The 27,091-nt window shown below is 38.2% G+C and overlaps 1 protein-coding gene across 4 annotated transcripts in view; it reads right to left on the bottom strand.

Annotated features, from left to right (window-relative positions):
• Nucleotides 1-266: 266 nt before the first annotated feature.
• Nucleotides 267-27,091, bottom strand: part of LOC120297788 (sodium-dependent phosphate transporter 2-like) — a 79,841-nt gene continuing 53,016 nt past the window's right edge. For all 4 annotated transcript variants that reach the window (XM_039320809.1, XM_039320806.1, XM_039320808.1 and 1 more), the window contains 6 exons: nucleotides 26,117-26,257; nucleotides 24,016-24,101; nucleotides 11,986-12,082; nucleotides 10,524-10,678; nucleotides 1,654-1,750; nucleotides 267-346 (listed from right to left, as the gene is read on the bottom strand). In XM_039320809.1, coding sequence (XP_039176743.1) covers nucleotides 10,647-10,678; nucleotides 11,986-12,082; nucleotides 24,016-24,101; nucleotides 26,117-26,257 — 356 coding nt within the window. In that variant the 3' untranslated portion in view covers nucleotides 267-346; nucleotides 1,654-1,750; nucleotides 10,524-10,646. The remainder of the gene's footprint in view (nucleotides 347-1,653; nucleotides 1,751-10,523; nucleotides 10,679-11,985; nucleotides 12,083-24,015; nucleotides 24,102-26,116; nucleotides 26,258-27,091) is intronic.

The raw sequence follows: 27,091 nt of genomic DNA, 5'->3' as shown, positions 1-27,091 counted from the left end.
TACTTGAAGTAGGTTTGATTTGTTCTCTTGCATTTTTCCCAGTGGTTTTTGCAAATCCTCGTCTTTTTGTTAGGAGCCTAAGGAATACGTCTTCTCCTGTTGGATGTTTTCCAAGCCATTGACCTTTCTGTACTGCTTTAGAGTGCCTCTTTAACCTTTCCAGATGGTTTTTAGTTTTCAAGCTGATTTCACCAGAGGGTTTTGAAATTTCTTTAGCCAATTCCTCTTGGATTGCCAACTCGTGAGTGTTCTCTTCATATTCTGCATTTTTGCTTTGGGAGCCACCTGTAGCCACCTCTTTTCCTTTAGAGGCACTAGTCCCCCTGCCCCTGTTCTTGAAGTCCTCCTGTGAAAGATTTAAAATAAGATTATTTCAATCCATCGTTTTATGAAAAAACATACTTGCTATTTTTCTTTTCATCCATAGACATACAAATATCCACACTAAGGCAGCAAATACAATTGATACACCAACTGATATCAGTGCTATTGCCCACATAGGAAGTGTAATTCCTAGGACTGAAAAAAAAAGATGTTATGCTTTAGAGAGGATCTCGAATATTGTTTCAGAAATATAAGACATTAAATCAAAAAATTAAGTCACTTTCTTTTTAAAACAAGGATATAAATTCTGTTTTGCAAAAAATGTTGGTATTATTAAATACAAGTTTAATAAGTTCAGTTGTCATATTTTTCTATGTAATCCAAAAAAGGGATGGGATGCAAAACATTGCATCCCATCTCTTTTTTGGATTACATATAAAAATATATTATGACAACTGAATTTATTAAACTTGTGTTAAAATTATAAAACCTGAGCAATATTATGTGCCAGATTTAATGTTAACTTCTCATAAGGAGATATAGAATTCTTTTACTAATTCACTCAAATAAAAAATGTATATCTATAACAATTGCTGTTTTTCAAGCAAATATTGCAAGTATTGAGGCTAATAGGGCCAACACTGAAATGGTCAAAATTTCAATGTTCAAGACATTGAAAAAAGTCATAACTTTTGTTATATCCAAAGAGATGAGGATTAGTAGGAAGCTGATCACCCCAGAAAGTGCCTGTCTGGCCTTACATTTTTAAGGTATTATTATAGAGAGCTTTCACTTTGGCTCAGTTTAATGCTCTATTCTCAGCAGCCATACTATAGTGGAAAAGTCTAAAATACGCCCATTTTGCAGTGAATGGCCATGGCAACTAGACCTTCCATGGGAACTATCCAGTGGTGGGATTCAGCCTATTCACACCAGTTTGGCAGAACCGGTAGCTAATTTTTTGTTGCCCAGGCCCAGAATGGACTTCCAGAAGCGGCATCCACAGAGAACCAGTTGTTCACATATTTGAATCCCACCACTGGAACTATCCCACACTTCGTATAAACAAACAACAAAAGCTTTTAGTGCCGAGTTATTTCAAGTGGCAGTGTCACATGAAATTGGGCCAAATTTATTATTTCAACATATGCATGATTCTACGTTAAGGATTTATTTAATCAGCAGTCCTTTTGGAAAAATCTTTGCTTGCGGACATTACCCTTTTGATAGAAATAAAAGCCAGTCTAAATTAAAGTGGGAAGAATACAAATTATATTCTGTGTCACAAAGGACAATACAATCTTTTCACAGTAGACTTCATCTACTCACCTGGAGCACCTGTATACATTATAGAGAACACATTAATAGTTATTGTAGCAGCATAGAACACTGGAAGGGCACGAAGACCATTTGGTACTGGATCTTCCTACATTAAAAGAAATATTTTTATATGTAATTGATAAAATCAGATTGCTTTTTAAAAAAATCAATGCATTATGCTCTAAACATTTTTAATACAAAAATTATTTCAGTCTGATTGGAAAAACACTACAGTGATCAAAAGGTAACCTGTGGCTTCGAATTTTGACATCAGCCCCATCAGCATAAGCACAAAATGAGAATATACAATGTTGATCTGCTGTATGATTTAATTTTAAAATTATAGAAGTTAAATTTTGGCTGGTTCTATTTTCTCCCCTAGAAAAGGCAAAAATTGCAATTGATATTGAATATACATAAATGTTTGTCACTAGGGAGACATATAATTTTATACACACACACACACACACACACACACACACACACACACTTCTCATATAGAACAAAAAAAATGATGGTCCCATCAGCCCAGAAGAGTAAAGCACATACTTCATTTTATAGAATGGTAAGATTGGAAGATCTGAACTATTTCCACTAAACTAAATACATTCCCTATCTAGTCCATAACTTATTATTCTCTTACCTGTCTTGCTAGTTCAGCAATCCATTCAGGATTAAGTATACAGAAAGTTATCTTGAACAAACATTACAAAACATTAGACAAAGTTCTACAAGAACTCACCTCCCAAGTAAAAATGGGGGAGATACAACTATCAAGAGATGTTTGCCCTCTTCATAAATTACCAAGGAGTTTAACAGCCAAACAGATTTAATGTTTGCTATTATGTATTATATAATCGCTGAGAGGAATGGTAGTTCAAAATATTGCTTTTTTGAGCTGCTTCCAAGAACTTTCACCTTACCATATACCATATTATCTATTGTTTCACCCCCAGCCAAGGATCAGCTGCTAAGATAGCATCTTTCTTTGTAATGCTGTAGCTTCGATAGAAAGCCCTCCATTTTCAAGGAAATATTTAAATCCTACAGTAAACTCTTCACTTTTCTCTTACCATTTATGCAAGGGAAAATACAAAGACTTGCTAGGGAGCAAGTTTAGTATGCCAGAAATAAGGGACAGTGAACAATGGACTTCTATCTCCCTACCTTTCATTTTTAACATAATGGTAAAAGACCAGAAATGTGTATATTTTTAAGTTTAGTAACTGTTATTAGCACAAGATCTATGTCTGGTTTTCTTACACTTCCTATAACTGATACCAATGTTGTACGAGGGAAAATAAAGGAAGTGAAGATGTGAAAAGACAAATAAAAAAGAACAGAAGGACAACAATTGGAAAAAGAAATAGAACTTCATGATCAGTAGGGACAAAGGAATCAGGACAGAAAATGTTTTCTTTTTCAAAATTTCATATTTTTATCTATTTATTAAACTTAATACAATCTACTTTCATTATTTAATTTCATTTGAAAATATGAAGTTCTTTTTTAGCAAGCTGTATTTTTTTAAATCAATAAAATATAGCAATTCAATTTCATTTCATAAATAAAATTAATACAGTTGTGGGTTTTATTCCAGGCTGTTATGGAGGATTAGTCTAATGTAAAAAAAATTCGGATCAAGTATGTACTTATTTACATCTGGGGCAAATGTTTCTCTGCCAAATAAGAACATATTGCACAAAATAAGGAAGAATTTTTCTGAGAGGAGGCTGAGTCTTGCATTATTAGACAGGTCAGATCAGCTTTGCCACTACAGTAGCTTGAGTAGAAAAAATATATACCTAAAGCAGCGGTGTCAAGCTTAATTTCATTGAGGACCGCATCAGCATTGTGGTTGCCCTTGGAGGGGCCAGGTGGGTGTGGATAGCATGGGCGTGGTTTACTGGGTAGGTGTGGCTGGGGTATGCAGGGCCTACTGAGTGGGCATGACCAGCTTGACATCGCTCGCGTCAGGGGCGCCTGTGCAGGCCTGGGGTGGATCTAAGGGTCTCTGGAGTGCCAGGACATGGTTCATTAGAGGAGCCTCACCGTCCCTCTCAGGCCATGCGGGGGCCCCCCAGATGGTGGCATGGGCTGCCCAGAGCCTTGGACAGTGGAGGTCAAGCACCTAGCTCTTGAGTTCAGGGACCCCGCAGCCCAGCCTAGCCTAGCCCCACTTCCCCAAGGGGCACCCAGCTGCGCTTACCTCCTCCACGAGGCTGCTGCTGCTGTGCTCGCTCTCCTTGGACAAGTTGCTCATGGTGTTGCGGGAGGGCAAAATGTGTGGGTGAGGGAAGCCCATTCCCTCTCCATGTGAGGAGACCCGGCTTTGTAACCAAAGCATCTTCAGCGATAGGATGGGAGACCACCAGGAGAGGTCAGGAGGAGGGGACAAGGGGATGGTGAAAGGGCAGCAGAGCTGCTTGGGGCCAAATGCTAAGGCAGGACTTCCCTCAGACCCTCCCTCCCTCTCATTATAATCTATCTTCCTTCCTTCCTTTCCCCTTTCTTCTTTTTCCTTCCCTCTTCATTCTTCTTTCCTTTTTCTTCCTTCCCCTCTTTTCCTTCTTTTTGTTGGTCTTTCCTCTTTCCTTTTCTCCTTTCCTGTCCCTTCTTGGATGCTCAAATGCAAAAGGGGAAAAATTTCTCGATGCCTCCTTGGCTTGTGATCAAATGCCACTTTTGCAACTAGTCTGTTGCCATTTAAAAGACCGAGAACAAACCAGGCTCAGTTTATCCCATGCTTACATTTAGTGAGGGCATCCACAGACAACAGTACAGCAGAACTGTCAAAATGGTGGCTGTGATAATTGATCAGAGCTTCTCTGTTTTTTAATGTGTAACGGCTTTAGCATTTCGGAACAGAGGTGAGTTAGTTGCTTTTCTATTAATACATAATCCTTTTAAAAAGAGCTCTCCTGCAGGGACCCTGCCATGGTCTAATTCAGACTGGAAATATAGCAAAAGAAAATATTTTCCCCTACTCTGCTTTGTCCTGTTTTCCCAACTGGAAATGACTGTTTGCAACATACAAGGAAGGGATACTTTCCTAAGAGTACACAATCAAGAATACCAGTGTTAACTTAGATTGCCAATAAAGTCCTGTCTGTGACAAAAGAGAACACAAAATTGCTTTGAGTCCAAGTCTCAATGGATCCAGGATTGAAGCAGAACTGCATGAACTGGGGCATCTCCAACCAAGTTGCCTCTCCTTCCTTTCTTCCTTTTTTCCCTCCCTCCCTCCCTCCGTTCCTCCTTCCCGCCATTCCTCCCTCCCTTTTTTCCCACCCTCCCTTTCTTTCTTCCTCCGTTCTCATCCTTCCTCCATGCTCAGGAAGGGGTGATGGGAGGGGGAGAGATTGCCAGCGCTGCCATGTTGCTGCCGGTCTTGCTATCCCACGTGGGCAGTCGGGGGCTATCCCGGTGAAAGGAAAGCCTCGTGGTGTGAGGCTGGAGGTGCTGGTGGGAGGTGCTGATCTACAACCTGGTTGCATCCATCAAAGCCAGAATGCACTCAGCCTTAGATCCACGGGGCAGCCCTGGAACCAGCAAGGAGCTGCCCTGCTGCCTCTGTCCTGCCCCCCCCCCAGGTGTGTGCACAGGAGATGGCCAGTGCCAGTGTCCTGGATGAAGTCAGCCTGCAGGGCAAGACAGCCAGCAGGAACACTGGACTCCATTTGTGTGTGTGCCCAGAGGGCGGGGCTGCCATGTGGATCTAAGGCTGAGCACCTTCTGGCTTTGATAGACACAATCAGGTTGTAGATCAGTGCCGCCACCCCTCCCACTATGACCTCCAGTCTCGCAGCCATGAAGCTTTCCTTTCACTGGGACAGCCCCCACACGCCCATGTGCGTGTGGCAAGATCGATGGCAACATGGCAGCGCTGGCAATTTCTCCCCCTCCCATCATCCCCCCCTGAGCACGGAGGAAGGAAAGAGACGAGAAGGAGAGAAGGAAAGAAGAAAAGAACAAAGGTTCCATGGGGCAGCCCTGGAATCAGCAAGGAGCTGCCTTGCCGCCTCTGCCTTGCCCCCTGGATATGTGCAAAGGAGACGACCAGCACCAGCATCCTGGGTGAAGTCAGCCTGTGGTGCAAGACCACCAGCAGGGATGTTAGACTCTGCTTGCGTGTGTGCCCATATATTTAAGGCTGAGTGTGTTTTGGCTTTGATGGACACAACCAGATTGTAGATCAGTGCCCAATCGGCCTGGGCTGGGCTGAGATGCGGCAGACTGGTTCTTCGCTGTTTCCAGAGCAGATGCCCGGGCCGGATGGAACCACATAGCGGGCCGGACCCAGCCTGCAGGCCTTGTGTTTGACATGTCTGATCTAAAGTGTATAATTGTAGTTGCAATACTGGGAGATGGGACTGTGCAGATTTTTCTCCTTTTCATCTTAAATCCTACAGATAGTCCTCAACCAACAACCATAATAGAGCCAGCCATTATGATTGAAAGTCATGATGGTGGTCAGGCAAGATTGCCTCACTTAACAACTCCCCTCCAAATCTCTCTGATGCAGTCAATCAATCAATCAATCAGAATAGAGCTTGGAGATCTTCTAATCCAACCCCCTGCTCAAGCAGGAGACCCTGTACCATTTCAGATACATGGCTGTCCAGTCTTTTTTAAAAAACCTCCACTGATGAAGCACCTACAACTTCTGAAGGCAAGCTGTCTACTGGATAATTGTCCTCACTGTTAGAAAGTTTCTCTTTAATTCCAGGTTGCTTCTCTCCTTGATTAGTTAAATAACCATCTGGATTAAGTGAAGCATTGGGAGGCTCAGGGATGGGAAAGGCCCTGGGACATTTAGAACAGGCCAGGTCCATCTGCTGTAGGCCTTGCAAGACCTCCCTCACTCTGAGACACTTCTTGCAACATTTCCTTCCCCTCACAATTCCCACAGCCCTTTGGTATTCTTTACCCTCCACCTAGTCCCAACAGTACTCCTTCCCCCCCAAGATTCCCACAGATCTTGTCCCTACTTTCCACCCAACAGGCCCTACTCCTACTTTGCCTAGCTTTCCAAGATTTCCAGAGTTTCAGAGCTTGGGTTAGGGAACACTTCATTGCTGGGCCAAATGGCAGGATCCCAGAAGCAGCTGCCATTTTCCAAATGGCAACATTGAATAGTGATTACTCAGAAAATGGTGGCCATTTCCAGGATCACTCCACATGGCCCAGCAATGAAGCAGTCTGTTCTGCTTCCCTAACACAATCTATCCAGAGTTTTCCGCAGCAATGTGTAGACCATATTAGGAAAGCAAAACGAATTGCTCCTTCCTTGGCTACATGGCTGCAACCTAGAACAAACTGCCTTTTCAGTGCTGCCACAATTCAGTGCATCTGATTGACAGCCACTGGGATGGTGCTAGGTGGCCTAGCAACAAACCAACTCGGTATGCTTCCTAATCCAAACTGCAGAACTCTGGAGATCATGAAAGATAAGCTAGCAGTATAGGGCCTAGTAGGGTGGGAAGCAAGCTGTGGGGACATGGCTGTGGGTGAATGGGAGGAGATAGGCAGGGGGGGCACTGCAGTATCACTGTGGGTCGGTCATAAGGGCACTACAGTAGTCATGAATTCAGGACCCAGTCATAAGTACCTTTTTGGGGGGTGAAAAGATTGCTATGCTATCAATCACGTCAATGACTATTTGTACTTAATGTGTCCCTCTATATTCAATAAAAATGATTATTGTACCTGGAGAGTTACTGATTCGATGTATTTTTTTAGAGTAACATTAAAATGTATTCATCAAGGCCTCCGGTTCTGCGCAGCTAGTGTTACAGTTGAGGGATCGAGATGATCCAAGCCCTACGGCTGATTTCTCTCTGTTTGGGGACCCTAAATGGGCCCAAAGCCACCCAGGAGAGGTGGCAAGGAAGGAGGGAAGCCCCACTGATCCTGGGGAGATGGTGGTCGATCTGGACATCTGAGGAAAGCTCTCCAAAAACCAACAGAAGGCTAGAGTCATTCATGACTCCAGCCCAAGCTACATGCAGCCGAAGCCAAAAAGCACTAAACTAAGCATGATTGTAAACAGCGTGTGTGAACTGGGTAAGAATATTGATTTTCTCTCTTCTACCTGACTGATTTCCTGAGAGAGAGAGAGAGAGAGAGAGAGAGAGAGAGAGAGAGAGAGAGAGAGAGAGAGAGGGAGAGAGAGAGAGAGAGAGACGGGGAGAGAAAACATTGTGGACTATCTACAAAGTGAGAACTATAAAACTTCGAAAAAAATTGACTTTCCTGGATTATAAATATTTTTAAAATTGTGACTTTAAAGTGATTGGCAGAGAAAGGATTTTTGGTCATTACGGAGCATCAGAGATCTGCAGAAAGAACATATCAAGAAAAAATAAATACTTACCAGGAGGAAATGTATGTTCTGTTACAACAAATGCAAATGATACTAACTTTAAACCATGAGGAACTTAAAAATGAATTTGAAAATTTAAAGGAATGCATTCTTAATTTAATGTCACAACAATTAAATGATCAGAAAACAAAAAAGTGAGAGATTATGTAAACAGACAACTGAATATAAACTAGTGGAGACTCAAGGGGTGAAAGATTTACAAGAAATATTGAACATGAACAAGGAGCTTCCAGTAAGGGGCGACGGCGATGGCGGCTACTTAGTAGCCGTCCAGCTGGGAAGGTGTCAGAATCGCGGAGCACAGCGCGTATTAGCTGGCCCGCGGTTCGGAATCCCCTTCCCGGGCAAAGGGAAGGGGTAGAGAACGCAGGAGTAGAGGTAGAACCCCTGAACCCCCTCTGGATTTATTCCTAGAGGGGGTGGAAGGAGTGTTCCCTCGGAGCTCCTGCTGATCTCCGCCTCCCAGCTGTTTTTGCTTCTTTTTGAAGCAAAAGAAACCGCCGCCTCTATCTCCGCGACTACAGCGTCTTGGTGAGTAATCTCCGAAGCGGACAGAGCGGTTTAAAGGATCTTTTTTTATATAGCTTAGTGTTTTATTTCTTTCTTTTAGTTAGTTTTGGTTATCTCTCCTTTGTTCTTTTTTTTGCTGGTATGGAGAGAGGAAATAAGATGGCGTTTTAAAAGTGTCGGAGTTTTTTTTCCCTTTTCTCTTTTGTCTCTTTGCTTTTAAAGTTTTGGACTTAAATGACTGCTTTTGATCTTTTTGTTCCTGGTATTGGATTTTTTCTCCTTTTTTCTTTGGACTTTTAAGGATTACAGTGTTTTTGTCCTTTTTTTTAAAATTCTGTTTCCCTCCCCCCCCCTTTTTTTTTCCTTTGGGGAGAAGGGAAGAGAGAACTGCGTTATATAAAATGGCTTCAAAGAGACAGCCGCCTTCTATAACATCCAAGGTGGTTTCCTCTCCCACAGCTCTAATTGCACAACCACAACAACAACTTAAACATGTACCACCGACCCAGCCACCACCCTCCCCTTCTTTGCCAGGCCTGTCAGTACAAGAGATTAAAGATTAATTAATTAATTAATTAAAGATTAAAGGCGGTGGAACCAACTGCAGCAGGGGGCGCCACGCCGACTACTGAGAGCCCCGCAGCCGTTGGATCAGCAGGCTGGGTGGGGCCAACTGCAACTGGGGGCACCACGTCAACAGCAGAGAGCCCCGCAGCAATGGGGCCAACAGCAACTGGGGGCACCACCAGCCCCTGCTGTCCAGCAGCAGAGAGCCCCGCAGCAACGGGATCGACAGGCCGGATGGGGCCTACAGCAAGGGGAAATGCTGCGCATGGGGGGCGCCTCTGGGGGGCGGCGCCGCGCATGCGTGCTACGCATGGGGGCGGCCCCGCGCCTCCGGGGGTGGCGTTGCGCATGCGCGCCGTGCATGGGGGGTTGCCGCGCCTCCGGGGGCGGCACCGCGCATGCACGCTGCGCAAGGGGCGGTGCGCCTCTGGGGGCGCCGCCGCGCATGCACGCTGCGCATGGGGGCGCCTCTTGGGGGCGCCGCCGCGCATGTGCGCTGTGCATGGCGTTTGTGTGACGGGGTCGCCGTCACACAAACGAGAACCGCTGCATTAAACTATATTATATCAGGTGAGAGTTCATCATTTTGGGGTGGTGCCGCGCATGCACGCTGCGCGTGGGGGGCGCACCTCTTTGGGGTGCCGCCGCGCATGTGCGCCGCGCATGGGGGCACCGCCGCGCCTCCAGGGGTGGCGTCGCGCGTGCGCGTCGTGCACGGGGGCGGCGCGGCTCTGGGGGGCGCCGCCGCGCATGCGCGCCGCCCCGGGCGGCGCGCCTCCGGGGGTGGTGCCGCGCATGCGCGCCGCACATGACGTTTGTGTGGCGGGTGATTATAATATGTTTTACATGGCTGGGCCTTCTGATCTGTTGGTGGACTTCAGAACAAAGACCACCTTACCAGCCCAGTCCTTATCACTATCCTCCACTACAATAGAAGAAGTCAAAGGAGGGAGCTCTTTTGGAAGATGTAAAATGGAGCGCTTTTGTAAGGAATGACCTGGTGCTCGATGAAACCTGTTAAGGGAAGAAACCTGCTGAGGCTTCCCTATTTCTTCACCCATAGTATGTGAAGTAGGTTTTACTTGCTCTCCGGAAAGTTTTCCAGTGGTTTTTGCAAACCCTCGCCTTTTTCTTAGGAGTTTAACAAATTCTGTTAGATTTTTTCCAAGCCAATGGTCTCTCTGTAATGTTTCCTGATTGCTCTTTAATCGTTCCAGAGGGCTTTTACTTGAAGTAGGTTTGATTTGTTCTCTTGCATTTTTCCCAGTGGTTTTTGCAAATCCTCGTCTTTTTGTTAGGAGCCTAAGAAATACGTCTTCTCCTGTTGGATGTTTTCCAAGCCATTGACCTTTCTGTACTGCTTTATAGTGGCTCTTTAACCTTTCCAGATGGTTTTTAGTTTTCAAGCTGATTTCACCAGAGGGTTTTGAAATTTCTTTAGCCAATTCCTCTTGGATTGCCAACTCGTGAGTTTTCTCTTCATATTCTGCATTTTTTGCTTTGGGAGCCACCTGTAGCCACCTCTTTTCCTTTAGAGGCACTAGTCCCCCTGCCCCTGTTCTTGAAGTCCTCCTGTGAAAGATTTAAAATAAGATTATTTCAATCCATCGTTTTATGAAAAAACATACTTGCTATTTTTCTTTTCATCCATAGACATACAAATATCCACACTAAGGCAGCAAATACAATTGATACACCAACTGATATCAGTGCTATTGCCCACATAGGAAGTGTAATTCCTAGGACTGAAAAAAAAAGATGTTATGCTTTAGAGAGGATCTCGAATATTGTTTCAGAAATATAAGACATTAAATCAAAAAATTAAGTCACTTTCTTTTTAAAACAAGGATATAAATTCTGTTTTGCAAAAAATGTTGGTATTATTAAATACAAGTTTAATAAGTTCAGTTGTCATATTTTTCTATGTAATCCAAAAAAGGGATGGGATGCAAAACATTGCATCCCATCTCTTTTTTGGATTACATAGAAAAATATATTATGACAACTGAATTTATTAAACTTGTGTTAAAATTATAAAACCTGAGCAATATTATGTGCCAGATTTAATGTTAACTTCTCATAAGGAGATATAGAATTCTTGTACTAATTCACTCAAATAAAAAATGTATATCTATAACAATTGCTGTTTTTCAAGCAAATATTGCAAGTATTGAGGCTAATAGGGCCAACACTGAAATGGTCAAAATTTCAATGTTCAAGACATTGAAAAAAGTCATAACTTTTGTTATATCCAAAGAGATGAGGATTAGTAGGAAGCTGATCACCCCAGAAAGTGCCTGTCTGGCCTTACATTTTTAAGGTATTATTATAGAGAGCTTTCACCTTGGCTCAGTTTAATGCTCTATTCTCAGCAGCCATACTATAGTGGAAAAGTCTAAAATACGCCCATTTTGCAGTGAATGGCCATGGCAACTATACCTTCCATGGGAACTATCCAGTGGTGGGATTCAGCCTATTCACACCAGTTTGGCAGAACCGGTAGCTAATTTTTTGTTGCCCAGGCCCAGAATGGACTTCCAGAAGCGGCATCCACAGAGAACCAGTTGTTCACATATTTGAATCCCACCACTGGAACTATCCCACACTTCTTATAAACAAACAACAAAAGCTTTTAGTGCCGAGTTATTTCAAGTGGCAGTGTCACATGAAATTGGGCCAAATTTATTATTTCAACATATGCATGATTCTACGTTAAGGATTTATTTAATCAGCAGTCCTTTTGGAAAAATCTTTGCTTGCGGACATTACCCTTTTGATAGAAATAAAAGCCAGTCTAAATTAAAGTGGGAAGAATACAAATTATATTCTGTGTCACAAAGGACAATACAATCTTTTCACAGTAGACTTCATCTACTCACCTGGAGCACCTGTATACATTATAGAGAACACATTAATAGTTATTGTAGCAGCATAGAACACTGGAAGGGCACGAAGACCATTTGGTACTGGATCTTCCTACATTAAAAGAAATATTTTTATATGTAATTGATAAAATCAGATTGCTTTTTAAAAAAATCAATGCATTATGCTCTAAACATTTTTAATACAAAAATTATTTCAGTCTGCTTGGAAAAACACTACAGTGATCAAAAGGTAACCTGTGGCTTCGAATTTTGACATCAGCCCCATCAGCATAAGCACAAAATGAGAATATACAATGTTGATCTGCTGTATGATTTAATTTTAAAATTATAGAAGGTAAATTTTGGCTGGTTCTATTTTCTCCCCTAGAAAAGGCAAAAATTGCAATTGATATTGAATATACATAAATGTTTGTCACTAGGGAGACATATAATTTTACACACACACACACACACACACACACACACACACACACTTCTCATATAGAACAAAAAAAATGATGGTCCCATCAGCCCAGAAGAGTAAAGCACATACTTCATTTTATAGAATGGTAAGATTGGAAGATCTGAACTATTTCCACTAAACTAAATACATTCCCTATCTATTCCATAACTTATTATTCTCTTACCTGTCTTGCTAGTTCAGCAATCCATTCAGGATTAAGTATACAGAAAGTTATCTTGAACAAACATTACAAAACATTAGACAAAGTTCTACAAGAACTCACCTCCCAAGTAAAAATGGGGGAGATACAACTATCAAGAGATGTTTGCCCTCTTCATAAATTACCAAGGAGTTTAACAGCCAAACAGATTTAATGTTTGCTATTATGTATTATATAATCGCTGAGAGGAATGGTAGTTCAAAATATTGCTTTTTTGAGCTGCTTCCAAGAACTTTCACCTTACCATATACCATATTATCTATTGTTTCACCCCCAGCCAAGGATCAGCTGCTAAGATAGCATCTTTCTTTGTAATGCTGTAGCTTCGATAGAAAGCCCTCCATTTTCAAGGAAATATTTAAATCCTACAGTAAACTCTTCACTTTTCTCTTACCATTTATGCAAGGGAAAATACAAAGACTTGCTAGGGAGCAAGTTTAGTATGCCAGAAATAAGGGACAGTGAACAATGGACTTCTATCTCCCTACCTTTCATTTTTAACATAATGGTAAAAATGTGTATATTTTTAAGTTTAGTAACTGTTATTAGCACAAGATCTATGTCTGGTTTTCTTACACTTCCTATAACTGATACCAATGTTGTACGAGGGAAAATAAAATAAAGGAAGTGAAGATGTGAAAAGACAAATAAAAAAGAACAGAAGGACAACAATTGGAAAAAGAAATAAAACTTCATGATCAGTAGGGACAAAGGAATCAGGACAGAAAATGTTTTCTTTTTCAAAATTTCATATTTTTATCTATTTATTAAACTTAATACAATCTACTTTCATTATTTAATTTCCATTTGAAAATATGAAGTTCTTTTTTAGCAAGCTGTATTTTTTAAATCAATAAAATATAGCAATTCAATTTCATTTCATAAATAAAATTAATACAGTTGTGGGTTTTATTCCAGGCTGTTATGGAGGATTACTCTAATGTAAAAAAAATTCGGATCAAGTATGTACTTATTTACATCTGGGGCAAATGTTTCTCTGCCAAATAAGAACATATTGCACAAAATAAGGAAGAATTTTTCTGAGAGGAGGCTGAGTCTTGCATTATTAGACAGGCCAGATCAGCTTTGCCACTACAGTAGCTTGAGTAGAAAAAATATATACCTAAAGCAGCGGTGTCAAGCTTAATTTCATTGAGGACCGCATCAGCATTGTGGTTGCCCTTGGAGGGGCCAGGTGGGTGTGGATAGCATGGGCGTGGTTTACTGGGTAGGTGTGGCTGGGGTATGCAGGGCCTACTGAGTGGGCATGACCAGCTTGACATCGCTCGCGTCAGGGGCGCCTGTGCAGGCCTGGGGCGGATCTAAGGGTCTCTAGCGGAGAAGGAGTGCCAGGACATGGTTCATTAGAGGAGCCTCACCGTCCCTCTCAGGCCATGCGGGGGCCCCCCAGATGGTGGCATGGGCTGCCCAGAGCCTTGGACAGTGGAGGTCAAGCACCTAGCTCTTGAGTTCAGGGACCCCGCAGCCCAGCCTAGCCTAGCCCCACTTCCCCAAGGGGCACCCAGCTGCGCTTACCTCATCCAAGGTGGTTTCCTCTCCCACAGCTCTAATTGCACAACCACAACAACAACTTAAACATGTACCACCGACCCAGCCACCACCCTCCCCTTCTTTGCCAGGCCTGTCAGTACAAGAGATTAAAGGCATAATGGGAGATGTTGTATCTCAAATTAGAGATGAAATGAAGCAACTTGTTACACAGATTAAATCTGAAATTAAGGAAGAGTTAAGTGGGATGAAGGTCTCACTAGAAGATAATAACACCATCTTGCGGCAAGATATAGTTGCAGCTGTATCAGGCTTGGCTACGGTGGTGGTGAAGCTGGACTCGAGAGTGGAGGAAGTGGCAGATAAAGTTGACTCTTTTGAGGAGAAATTCCAAGATATGGAAAGGAAGATGGAAATTTCACAAGAAGATATCCTTAGGTTCCAGTATAGACAGATGGAGTATGCCCTGAGGATCAGGGGCCTTAAGGAAGATATGAATCAAGACCTGATGGAGGTGGTGCTTACTGACTTAGCTGTTGCTCTGAATATGGATAAAGGAGAATTACGCAGAGAAGTGGAAAAAATTTACAGAGTTAACTCCTGGATTGCCAAGCAGAAGAATTTGCCTAGAGATGTGGTGATTTATTTTACAAAGAAGTCTCTGCGTAATGAAATTATACAAGCTTTTTATAATAAGAGATTCCAGATTGCTGCCCAAGATATCATCATTTTAAAGGAAATCCCATCAAAAATTTTAAGAAGCAGGAAAGATTTTGCTTTTCTAACTAATGAGCTTAAAGCCAGATTGATGCCATTTAGATGGGAGATCCCGATGGGTATTGTTCTGAGCCATGCGGGGATGCGTTATAGGTTGAATACGGTTGATAAAGCTAAAGAGTTCTACAACACGGTCCTGGGTGCAGGCTCAGCTCCACCTGTTCAGAAACCCCTGAGTGGCAAAGAGTTGGAGCAGCAATCTGAAGCACTAGGTCTGGTTTCTGCTGGGATGCTGCAAGCTGAATGGCAACGTCAAACGGAGGTCAAAGAGCAGAGAATGACCCGTGCAGCTTATAGACGTAAGGAGAAGGAGCAACGCAAGAGAGAGGCTAAAGAATCTTCTTCCGAAAGTGTTTCATCGCCAGTGGGAGGAGCAAGACCCAAGAGTTCTGCAACACATGCAGGAATGGCAGATCTCCAGGGAGTCTTCTCCAGGCTCCTGGCCAAGGGAGATGGCAAAGTTCCTGACCTGGAATGTTAACGGATTGAATTCTCCACAGAAAAGAAAAAAAATCTTTTACTATTTGAAGCAACATAACAATGATGTTATTTGTCTACAGGAAAATCATATTTTACTTAAAGATCAGAAATACCTAGTTAATGCCCGTCTGGGATCTCACTTTGTATCTTCTGCTCCTGGGAAAAAGGGGGGAGTGGTTATCTATGTGAAACAAAATTTACCAGCTTGTCTGGTAGAATCAGATCCCCAAGGAAGATATGTGATGATTGAACTTGGTTTGTATGGTAAGAAAATACTCATAGTGGGACTTTATGCACCAAATCAGCAACAGGAACAATTTTATAGATTGCTACATCAAAAAATAACTTTGCTGGACTATAGATCCGTGGTATTAATGGGTGATTGGAATGGTGTCTTAGATATACAAAGGGATAAGAAAGGTTCTTCTCCTCTTTTTAAACAGGCAAAACTACCTAAAGCTTTTTTTGATATGAAGGAGGATTGGGAACTAAGGGATTATTGGCGGGAATGTAATCAAGAGAAGAGAGACTTTACCTTCTTCTCAGATAGACACCAATCCTTCTCAAGAATTGACTTTTTTTTTATTACAACGGACTTATACAATAGAGTAAAGAATGTAAAGATTTTTCCTAGGTCGCTGACGGATCATAGTCCAGTTTGGATGGAGCTGACTCAAGAAAAAGAGGAGAGAAGATCCTGGAGGGTGAATGAAAACTTATTTAGACAAGAAAAGAATATTCAAAAGTTAAAGGAGTCTTTAAAGGATTATTTTGCTTTAAATATGTATAAGGGGACTTCAATGTCAATGGTATGGGATGCAGGTAAAGCATTTATGCGTGGGATCTTGATAAAAATGAATAATTGTCATAAGCAAAGGCAGACTCAAAAACGTAAAGAATTGGAGAATGAAATTAAGTTAAAAGAAAAGTCTTTGATTTTAAATCCTTCAGATGAAAGCATTAAAGAATCTGTAAAGTTGTTAAGAGCACAATTTAATATGTTGCTGGCGGACCAAGCTGCAACTAACTTATTGTTTATGAAACAAAATACATTTTGTAATGCCAATAAACCAGGGAGATGGCTGGCCTATCAATTAAGAAAGAATCAGAGACAGAGGATAATAGATAAAATAAATTATAAGGGCAAATTAGTCTTTCAGAAGGAATTGATTAAGAAATCTTTTTTAGATTATTATCAAAAATTATACAAATCTACTAATGTGCAAATTCTAGATATAAATAAATATTTAAGTGAGGCTAGTTTTCCCAAACTGACAGAGGATCAGAAACATGAAATTAATGGCTTAATTACCAAAGAGGAAATTGCGATAGCAATTAAACAATTGAAACTAGGCAAAGCACCGGGTACGGATGGGTTGACAGCTGTTTACTACAAAGTTTTAATGGAGGAGATGATCCAACCACTAGGCGATCTTTTCAATGATATCTTACAGGGCTCAGAGATTCCTCCTTCATGGCGTAGTGCTTTTATTTCTTTGATTCCAAAAGAGGATCAAGATCTTACTTTACCAAAGAATTATAGACCTATATCTCTTTTAAATGTGGACTATAAGATATTTGTAAAAATCTTAGTAAATAGGTTTATGAGGGTTGTGCATCATCTTGTGCATAAAGATCAATCTGGGTTTATAACTGGTAGGTACATGAAAAATAATGTTAGACAAATCATTAATTTATTAGAATATTTAGACAAGAATAACCAAGTCCCTGCAGGGCTGATATTTTTAGATGCTGAAAAAGCCTTTGATCAATTGAATTGGCATTTTATGTTAAGAGTAATTGAAAAAATGAATTTTGGTGAAAAGATATTACAAGCTCTTACGGTAATATATCAAAAACAAACGGCACAACTTATTGTTAATGGAGGTTTGTCAGAGGTATTTACAATAGAGAAAGGTACTAGGCAGGGATGTCCACTATCACCGTTGTTGTTTGTCTTAACATTGGAAATATTGTTGATCAAAATTCGAGAGTCGCAGGAAATTAAAGGAATAGAAGTTAATAAAAAAGAATATAAGTTAAGAGCCTTTGCAGACGACTTGGTGGTTACTCTGTCGCAACCTATTAGTTCTGCAGTAAAGTTATTACAGTTAATTCATCAATATGATGTTAACAAGACTAAAATCCTACCTAAAAATATGACTATTCAGGAGAAGCAGACTTTGGCTAACTTGACGGGTTTTGAAATTGTTAATAAGGTAAAATATTTGGGGGTGATGCTATCTGTTTCTAATGCAAAATTATTTAAAAATAATTATGACAGGTTGTGGGTTAGTGTACAGAAAGACTTGAAGAATTGGGAGAAGCTGCAATTATCTCTCATGGGAAGAATTGCAGTGATAAAAATGAATATTCTACCCAAGTTTCTCTTTTTGTTTCAAATGTTACCGATTTTGAAGAATGAGACTAATCTAAGTGAATGGCAGAAGGGTGTTAATAAATTTATCTGGGCAGGGAAAAAGCCAAGGGTTAAGTTTAAAATTATGCAAGACTTCTGTGAGAGAGGTGGACTCAAGGTACCGAATTTGAAATTATATTATGATGCGGTGGTTTTAACACTAATTAGTGACTGGGTAAATTTGACAAATCTTGATATACTCCATCTAGAGGGATGGGACTTACTTTTTGGGTGGCATGCCTATTTAATATTCAATAAAAAAGTGGATTGGGCTTTTAAATCTCACATTATAAGAACTTCTTTACTTAGGATTTGGAGAAAATATTATAAAAGTGATTTTAAAGTACCATTATGGGCTATACCCTGGCATGCGATAGAAGGAATAAAAAGAGGTGTTAAAATGGACATGGTGTCTTACAGACAGCTACTCAGATGGGATGGACAAAATTGGCAATTAAAATTACGGGAGGAGTTAGCACAAGAAAATATTATTTATTCTTGGTTTCAATACAGGCAATTAGCAGACAGATGGAAGGTGGACTGCAAGGTGGGTTTTCTTAGAGAAGATGAAAATCTTATTAAGCAAGTGAAGGATCAAAGACAAGCCCATATTAAGAGAATTTATGGGGTGCTAGTTGAATTGGACTCAGAAACGGAATTAATTAAAGATTGTATGATTAGATGGGCCCAAAACTTTGGTGAATCAGTCCCATTGGATACATGGGAAACCATTTGGGTAAGAAATGTCAAATTTACACAGGCACAGAATTTAAGGGAGAATTTTTATAAAATGTTTTATAGATGGCACCTTGACCCACAAAAAATGTCTTTCATGTACCCGGACTTACAGCCTAAATGTTGGAGATGTGGTTGCTCGGATGCCACCTATTACCACATTTGGTGGTCGTGCAGAGAGATAAAAGCATTTTGGATTAAGATATGGTGGAATATTCAGAGAATTTTTAGAAGGAGGGTAAAATTTACTCCGCAGTTATTTTTGTTGGGTATAGTTACTGATTGTGATACAAAGGAGGTTATATTGATGTTAAATTTGATTACAGCCGCAAGGCTGTTAGTAGGACAATATTGGAAGAAGGAATCTTTGCCTACATTGCAGGAATGGTTTCTTAAAGTGTCTTATCTGGCGGAAATGGCAAAGATTTCGTCTTTCTTAAAGGAACAAACGCAAGAGAAATTTCTTGCTGTTTGGGATAAATGGATAGAATTTATACAATTTAAATTGGATATAAAAAAATATCACATTGCTTTTTCATAATTCTTATTTCTATATACATATACATATATTTCAGTGTTATTTTTTTTCTTTTTTATATATAATTTTTTTTAATTCTTTTTTAATTAAGCCTATATTCTGCTCTGGGAAGCTCAGGGGGGGAAGGGGGGGGTGTTTTGGGGGGGGTTGGGGAAGGGGAGTTTTGTTATGTTATGTTTAGTTTTTTTGTATATGTTGTTCTCTGTTTTTGTATTGTTATATTTTTTTCTGTTTTTTTGTAAAAACTTATAAAAATTTTCAATAATAAAAAAAAAAGAAACATTGAACATGGAAAAGATAACTTGTACTCTAAGACCTAAAGTAAATTTGAGGATAAGGAAAAAGATTTGACAAAATGGACTGCTGAGCTCTTGGGAGTACCATAAGAAATGGGGAGACAAGGGATAACAAGAGAAATATTCAATGAATATGAAGGGGCAAAAATTTTTTACAAATACATGATGTTTGATTTACCTATTATATCCACAACAACATCTGCAAAATTATGGAAAGACTCTTTGATTCAGTGGAATATTGTATATTGATTGGGAAAGATGCTTGGCAAAAGAAGAGAGCTAAAGTGAGAATTGAGGAATTAGATGATGGGATGTATCAGAGGGAATATTTAAAAATTAAACACTTGTTGGAATATGGCTGAAGAAATAGATTTTAGTTTAAGAGGGATAAACCCTCCAAGTAAGACAATATTTTTTTCTTTTCTCTTCTTTTATTTTGTTTTTTGATATGAGAAATATAAAAATGTTTGGGATGATCAATATAAAGGAATATTTAGATATTTAAATAGATAATTGATTGTAAGAAAATTCCAATGGATAACTAAAAAGGGAAAAATGTTTTGAATAGAGTTAAAAGATTAGATGATTAGATTTATTAAATGGAACATTTAAAGATTAAACATGGTTTAAGTATAGGTAAACAGAACAGAGAAAAATTGGAAATAATTATATACTAGTTCAAGAGGGATCTGTATTTTAAATAGTATATTATTTTGTTGTTTTTTCTCCCTTTTTTTCTCTCTCACGTCTTTTCTTTTCTATTTTTTCTTTCGTGTCTTTTTCCTACTTATTTTTTAGGACATCAAAATAGATTTAAATACTTTAAGGTAATTAACTCTGGGAAAATTTTAACCAGTAGAAATGTTCTGAACATTGATGGGGAAATAAATTTAAATAAGAATTGTAAACAGGATTCATGACGAGACAACCAAGATGACTAGATAGAAAAGAAGCATGATATTGATGTGACTATTATTGGTAGAAATTTTAGAAAAATCTTTATATTTAATTGTTATCTATCAAATTAATAAGAACACAATTTAATATGTTGATGGCGGATCAATCCGCAACTAATTTATTGTTTATGAAACAAAATACATTTTGTAATGCTAATAAACCAGGGAGATGGTTGGCTTATCAATTAAGAAAGAAACAGAGACAGAGAATAATAGATAAAATAAACTATAAGGGTAAACTAGTGTATCAGAAGGAATTGATTAAGAAATCTTTTTTAGATTATTATCAAAAATTATATAAATCTACCAATGTGCAAATTTTAGATATAAACAAATATTTAAGTGAGGCCAACTTTCCCAAATTGACAGAGGACCAGAAACATGAAATTAATGGCTTAATTACTAATGAGGAAATTGCGAAGGCAATTAAACAATTGAAATCAGGGAAAGCACCGGGTACGGATGGGTTGACATCCATTTATTACAAAACTCTAATGGAAGAGATGATTCAACCATTAGGTGATCTCTTTAATAATATTTTACAGGGTTCAGAGATTCCTCCTTCATGGCGTAGTGCTTTTATATCCCTGATTCCAAAAGAGGATCAAGACCTTACTTTACCAAAGAATTATAGACCTATATCTCTCTTAAATGTTGACTATAAGATATTTGCAAAAATTTTAGCTAATAGGCTTATGAGGGTTGTGCATCATCTTGTACATAAGGACCAATCTGGGTTTATAACTGGTAGGTACATGAAAAATAATGCTAGACAAATTATTAATTTATTAGAATATCTAGATAAGAATAACCAAGTTTCTGCAGGGCTGATATTCTTAGATGCTGAAAAAGCTTTTGATCAATTGAATTGGCATTTTATGTTAAGAGCAATTGAAGAGATGAATCTTGGTGGAAAGATATTACAAGCTCTTACGGCAATATACCAAAAACAAACGGCACAACTTATTGTTAATGGAGGTTTGTCAGAGGTTTTTACAATAGAGAAAGGTACTAGGCAGGGATGTCCATTATCACCGTTGTTGTTTGTTTTAACACTGGAAATTTTGTTGATTAAAATTCGAGAGTCGCAGGAAATAAAAGGAATAGAAGTTAACAAAAAAGAATATAAGTTAAGAGCTTTTGCAGACGACTTGGTGGTTACTTTGTCGCAACCTACTTATTCTGTAGTAAAGTTATTACAGCTGACTTATCATTATGGTTTGGTCTCGGGTTTTAAGATTAATGTTAATAAGACTAAAATCCTACCTAAAAATATGACTACTCGGGAAAAGCAGATTTTGGCTAACTTGACGGGTTTTGAAATTGTTAATAAGGTAAAATATTTGGGGGTGATTTTATCTGTTTCTAATGCAAAATTGTTTAAGAATAACTATGAAAGGTTGTGGGTTAGAGTACAGAAAGACTTGAGGAATTGGGAGAAGTTGCAATTATCTCTCATGGGAAGAATTGCAGTGATTAAAATGAATGTTCTACCCAAGTTTCTTTTTTTGTTTCAAATGTTACCGATTTTGAAGAATGAGATTAATTTAAGTGAATGGCAGAAAGGTATTAATAAATTTATCTGGGCAGGGAAAAAACCAAGGGTAAAGTTTAAAATCATGCAAGACTCCCGTGAGAGAGGTGGACTCAAGGTACCGAATTTGAAATTATACTATGATGCGGTGGTTTTAACATTAATTAGTGATTGGGTAAATTTAACAAATTTGGAGATACTCCATCTGGAGGGATGGGATTTACTTTTTGGTTGGCATGACTATTTAATATTTAATAAGAAAGTGGACCGGGCTTTTAAATCTCATATTATAAGAATCTCTTTACTTAGGGTTTGGAGAAAATATTATAAAAGTGATTTTAAAATACCATTATGGGCTATACCTTGGCATGCGATAGAGGGGATAAAAAGAGGTGTTAAAATGGATACGGTGTCTTATACACAGTTACTCAGATGGGATGGACAAAACTGGCAGTTAAAACTATTGGAAGAGTTAGTACATGAAAATATTACTTATTCTTGGTTTCAATATAGGCAATTAGTAGACAGATGGAAGATGGATCGTAAGGTGGGTTTCCTCAGAGAAGATGAAAATCTTATTAAGCAAGTGAAGGATCAAAGACAAACTCATATTAAGAGAATTTATGGGGTTCTAGTGGAATTGGATTCAGAAACAGAATTAATTAAAGATTGTATGATTAAATGGGCGCAGAATTTTGGTGAACCAGTTCTACTGGATACCTGGGAAACTATTTGGGTGAGAAATGTTAAATTTACACAAGCACAGAATCTAAGGGAGAATTTTTATAAAATGTTTTATAGATGGCACCTTGATCCACAAAAAATGTCTTTTATGTACCCTGACCTACAGCCTAAATGTTGGAGATGTGGTTGTTTGGATGCCACCTACTATCATATTTGGTGGTCGTGCAGAAATATAAAAGCTTTTTGGATTAAGATATGGTGGAATATTCAGAGAATCTTTAGAAGGAGGGTAAAATTTACTCCACAATTATTTTTGTTAGGTATAGTTACTGATTGTGATACAAAGGAGGTTATATTGATGTTGAACTTGATTACAGCCGCAAGGCTGTTAGTAGGACAATATTGGAAGAAGGAATCTTTGCCTACTTTGCAGGAATGGTTTTTTAAAGTGTCTTATCTGGCGGAAATGGCAAAGATTTCGGCTTTCTTAAAAGAACAATCGCAAGAGAAATTTCTTGCTCTTTGGGATAAATGGATAAAGTTTATACAATTTAAATTGGATATAAAAAATATCATTTAGCTTTTCTATAACTTTTATTTATATATATATATATATACATCTTAGTGTTATATTCTTTTTTCTCATATAATTTTTCTAACTTTTTTAAATTAAGCCTATATTCTGCTCTGGGAAGCTCCGGGGGGGGAGGGAATGGGGGTTTTGGGGAGGGTTGGGGAAGGGTTGTTTTGCTTTGTTTTGTCTTGTTTTTTTATGCTGTTTTTGTATTGTCATTTTTTTGTCTTTTTGTAAAAATTTATAAAAATTTTCAATAAAAAAAAAGAATTGTATTAATTTAAGATTACAAAGAGAATATGATTGGAAGAAGAGAAAATCAAGCAAAGCTATTATATGGACTTTGGAATATAGAAACTAACAGTTAGTGATTACTTTGTAAACATAAACCCAGACAACATGCTGTTTACCAAGTATCTATGTTAAAAAAAATCAATAAAATATAAATATTTTTAAAAAGGTATTCATCAAATAGATAATTTATTATTTTAACCAAAACAATTTAAAAACTGAGGATCTACATTTTAAAACCAACTAGGTATGCAGATCTTATTATACAAATACTATTATTCAATTATTATACAAATGCTTAAATATCAGATACATCTTTAGAAATTAACAAATACTACTTGTATTTCATTCTAATTTGCATACCATTTTCATTTTACTTATTGGCATTATAGTTTTAATTAATTTTATTGTTCTATTCTGATAAATTAATGTGCAGACATACTGCAAAATAAATATAAGCATCTTTAAATGCCACACCTTTATAGCAAATAACGCCTTTCAGTGTGCCTAATGGGAATGAGAAATAACAAATGGCATCAATGCATTGCTATAGTATCAACAATACTAACCTTATTTAAGATGAAAAATCTGATCAAGAGAAACAGTGCACCAGACATCATACCAGATAATAGTGGGGAGATAAACCAGGAAGCAACTGAATATAAATTCAAAGAAATGTTACATTCAATAATTGGCAAGGTTCCATCCAATGTAAAATTCTGCTAAAGAACAACTTGTTCTTTATGTTACTTTCTAATAATTGTTTAAATAGACTCAAAGTTTGCAATAGTGGCGAATAGCTGTAGTTTGAGTGTAGGATGAGGATGAAGGTTCATCCTTGGAGTTTGTGGGTTGGCTTCAAACGATTCTTACCAGACTAGGTAACATCTTCAGCAACTTTTAGGGGATGTCTGTGTCAGCACTGACACAGACATCCCCTAAAAGCTGCTGAAGATATTACCTAGTCCGGTATCGAAAAGTTCATAAATCAAACTACAAGCTCAGAGAACAGAACCTTCACCTTCAGACTCAAAGTCATTTTTAAAAAGTGTAAAATTCAGCCAAGGGAAAGATGTTTGAATCCAACTGATTTTAATAGAGATGTTATATGCCTCTTATACTAATTAAGTTTATATTTAAAAGTACTTTTAAATATGCTCTTTTGCAATTCCAAAATGTCATCAGAATTTTTTATTCTGCGCTGTCAAGTCGAGTTTGCTTAGTTTTTCTTTGTATCAAATGTTCATCTTACTTTAGCTTTTACTGTTTAAAATCAACACCAGAGTTCGATTTCTTGAAGTTTTAAAAAAAAACCTTTAAAATGAAAAAATGTGTATGTATGTACGTATGTAAAAGTGGTTCATATGATAGTATAAAGAACGTCATATAAATTAACTAAATAAAAGTACTACTGAAGTTTATAAATAAATACTGAATTTATAGTTTAAATTCTTAAGCAATCTTTTAAAAATAACAATAACATATAAAATATATAAACTAGCAAGGAATAAAAATATAACAAGATTCTGCTGAACACTGTGTGAAACCAATATGCATTCTCTAATTTTGCTCTACCTCAATTAATTTTACTAAATTTAATTGGTTGCAGAAATAGATCAACATAATATTTCAGTAATACTAAAAGTTTCCGTAGCTTAACAGAGTTTTAAGAATACTTTATTTTTTAATGCAGCTATGTTACATAAGAGAGCTAGTTTGCTCTAGTAGTTAAGGTAGTGTTTCTCAACTATAGCAACTTCTGGGAGTTGAAGTCCACATTATCTTAAATTTACTAAGATTGAGAAATGCTACATTGAGCTATCAGGCTAGAAACTAGGAAACCGCGAGTTCTAGTTCTGCCTTAAGCACAAAGCCACCTAGATGATCTTGTGCTAAGAACTTTCTCTCAGCCCTAGAAAGAAGGCAAAGGCAAACCATTTTTGAAAAAACCTCAGGGACTTATCAAACTGGTCTCTGAGAATAGGACATGGTTGAATGGAAGAAAACAAATTACACTACGAATAGTAGCATTTATATTATAAATAAAAACTATAGTATGGAATTCAGGGCCTGTGACATCTGAAATTGTATTTCAATTTGTAAATGTCTTTTGTCTTAATTAACCCTGAAATTCGTTAAAACGAAAATAATCATATGACTCAACCACTTTTTTCGCCCTTTTCCTTTCAGAGAGTGATTAATATACTTCTAAATGGCTAACCCCTAACCCAGTGGTTCTCAACCTGTGGGTCGGGACCCCATTTGGGGTCGAATGACCATTTCACGGGGGTCACCAAACCATGCTGTCCGCCATTTTTTCCCTTTTCCCTAGCTGTCTTACTCCCTCTTATTGGTGGCCACACCCACTTGGGGGTCACCACAACATGGGGAACTGTATTATGGGGTCACGGCATTAGAAAGGTTGAGAATCACTGCCCTAACCTAATACATTATAGATACATAAGCATTTAATTATCAGAATTCCTGTGCATCTCTTGCCTGGAGAGTCTAATTTTTGTATAGTATCTTAATGAAACTATAATTTACAATAATGTCTGAACTACAAACAGTAGCATTCCAGACAAAACGTATTTGAATATAACTATCACAACTTTTCAAAACACTTTTTAAAATTCATTGCATGTTATACATAAAGAGAATGTAATTTACCAATCTTGACAAGTTCCATCCACTGGACTCCTTGTGTGCCAATTGCAACTAATGAGAAACCTATAGTAGAACCCACTATACAATGAGTTCCAGATATTGGAAGTTTCAAAAATGATGCTATCAGCTGCCAAACAGCAGATCCTAAAATGTAAAGTATAAAGAGAACAATCAAGACAGGACATTTTAACCTTCTGGAATATTAGAATTTGAAGTCATCCATATAGTCTTGCAAAGGCAAGAAGCTCCTTATAAAGGATGAGAGTTACTGGATGCCACCAATTCAATTGAGAAATGATTTGCTCTCTACTAATTTCAGTTCAAATATTCTTATTTTCTGTAGTGTAATAAAAGATCTTCAGGTTAGCAAATATTCTTATATCATCATATATTTTATTGTTCCACTTTTATGAATACATGCCCTTAATAAGAACAAATGACTAATGGTGCAAATATATTTATTTCTTTTATTTGGGTAATTTCATTGTCAAATATGCGATTCTGATAACTATCCAACCCACACAATTTTCAATAACTCATCACTATCTACCATTTCAGGATATCTGACAGAGTTCTACTTATACCATATTTCAATAAGACCCAGTATCTCACTCATAGCTGTAGAAAGACACGGAGTTTATACAACAAACTATCAGTTTAATATAATTGTTTGAGTCTAATACTTTTGTGAATTTTTGGGATTACCACTGCCAGTAATCCTCAATTTGTGACTATAATTGGGACCAGAATTTCTGTGCTAAGCAAGATAAATTGTTGTTATGTGGGTCAGGTCCAACTGTACCTTTTTTTGCCATAAATCTTAAATGAATCATTGCAGTTGTTAAGGCAATCATGCAGTCATTAAGCAAATCTGGCTTGATGAAAGTCAGCTGGCAAGGTCACAAATTGGGATCACGTGAGCACAGGACATTGCAACTGAATTAAGTATCTCAGTTACCACATGCCCAAATTTTGATG

The sequence above is a fragment of the Crotalus tigris genome, unplaced genomic scaffold, assembly GCF_016545835.1.
Source record: "Crotalus tigris isolate CLP2741 ecotype Arizona unplaced genomic scaffold, ASM1654583v1 scf7180000023707.100877, whole genome shotgun sequence".
In the NCBI taxonomy this organism is placed as follows: Eukaryota; Metazoa; Chordata; class Lepidosauria; order Squamata; family Viperidae; genus Crotalus; species Crotalus tigris.
The sequence above is the reverse complement of the archived record's forward strand: the minus strand, read 5'-3'. Positions and strand labels throughout refer to the sequence as shown.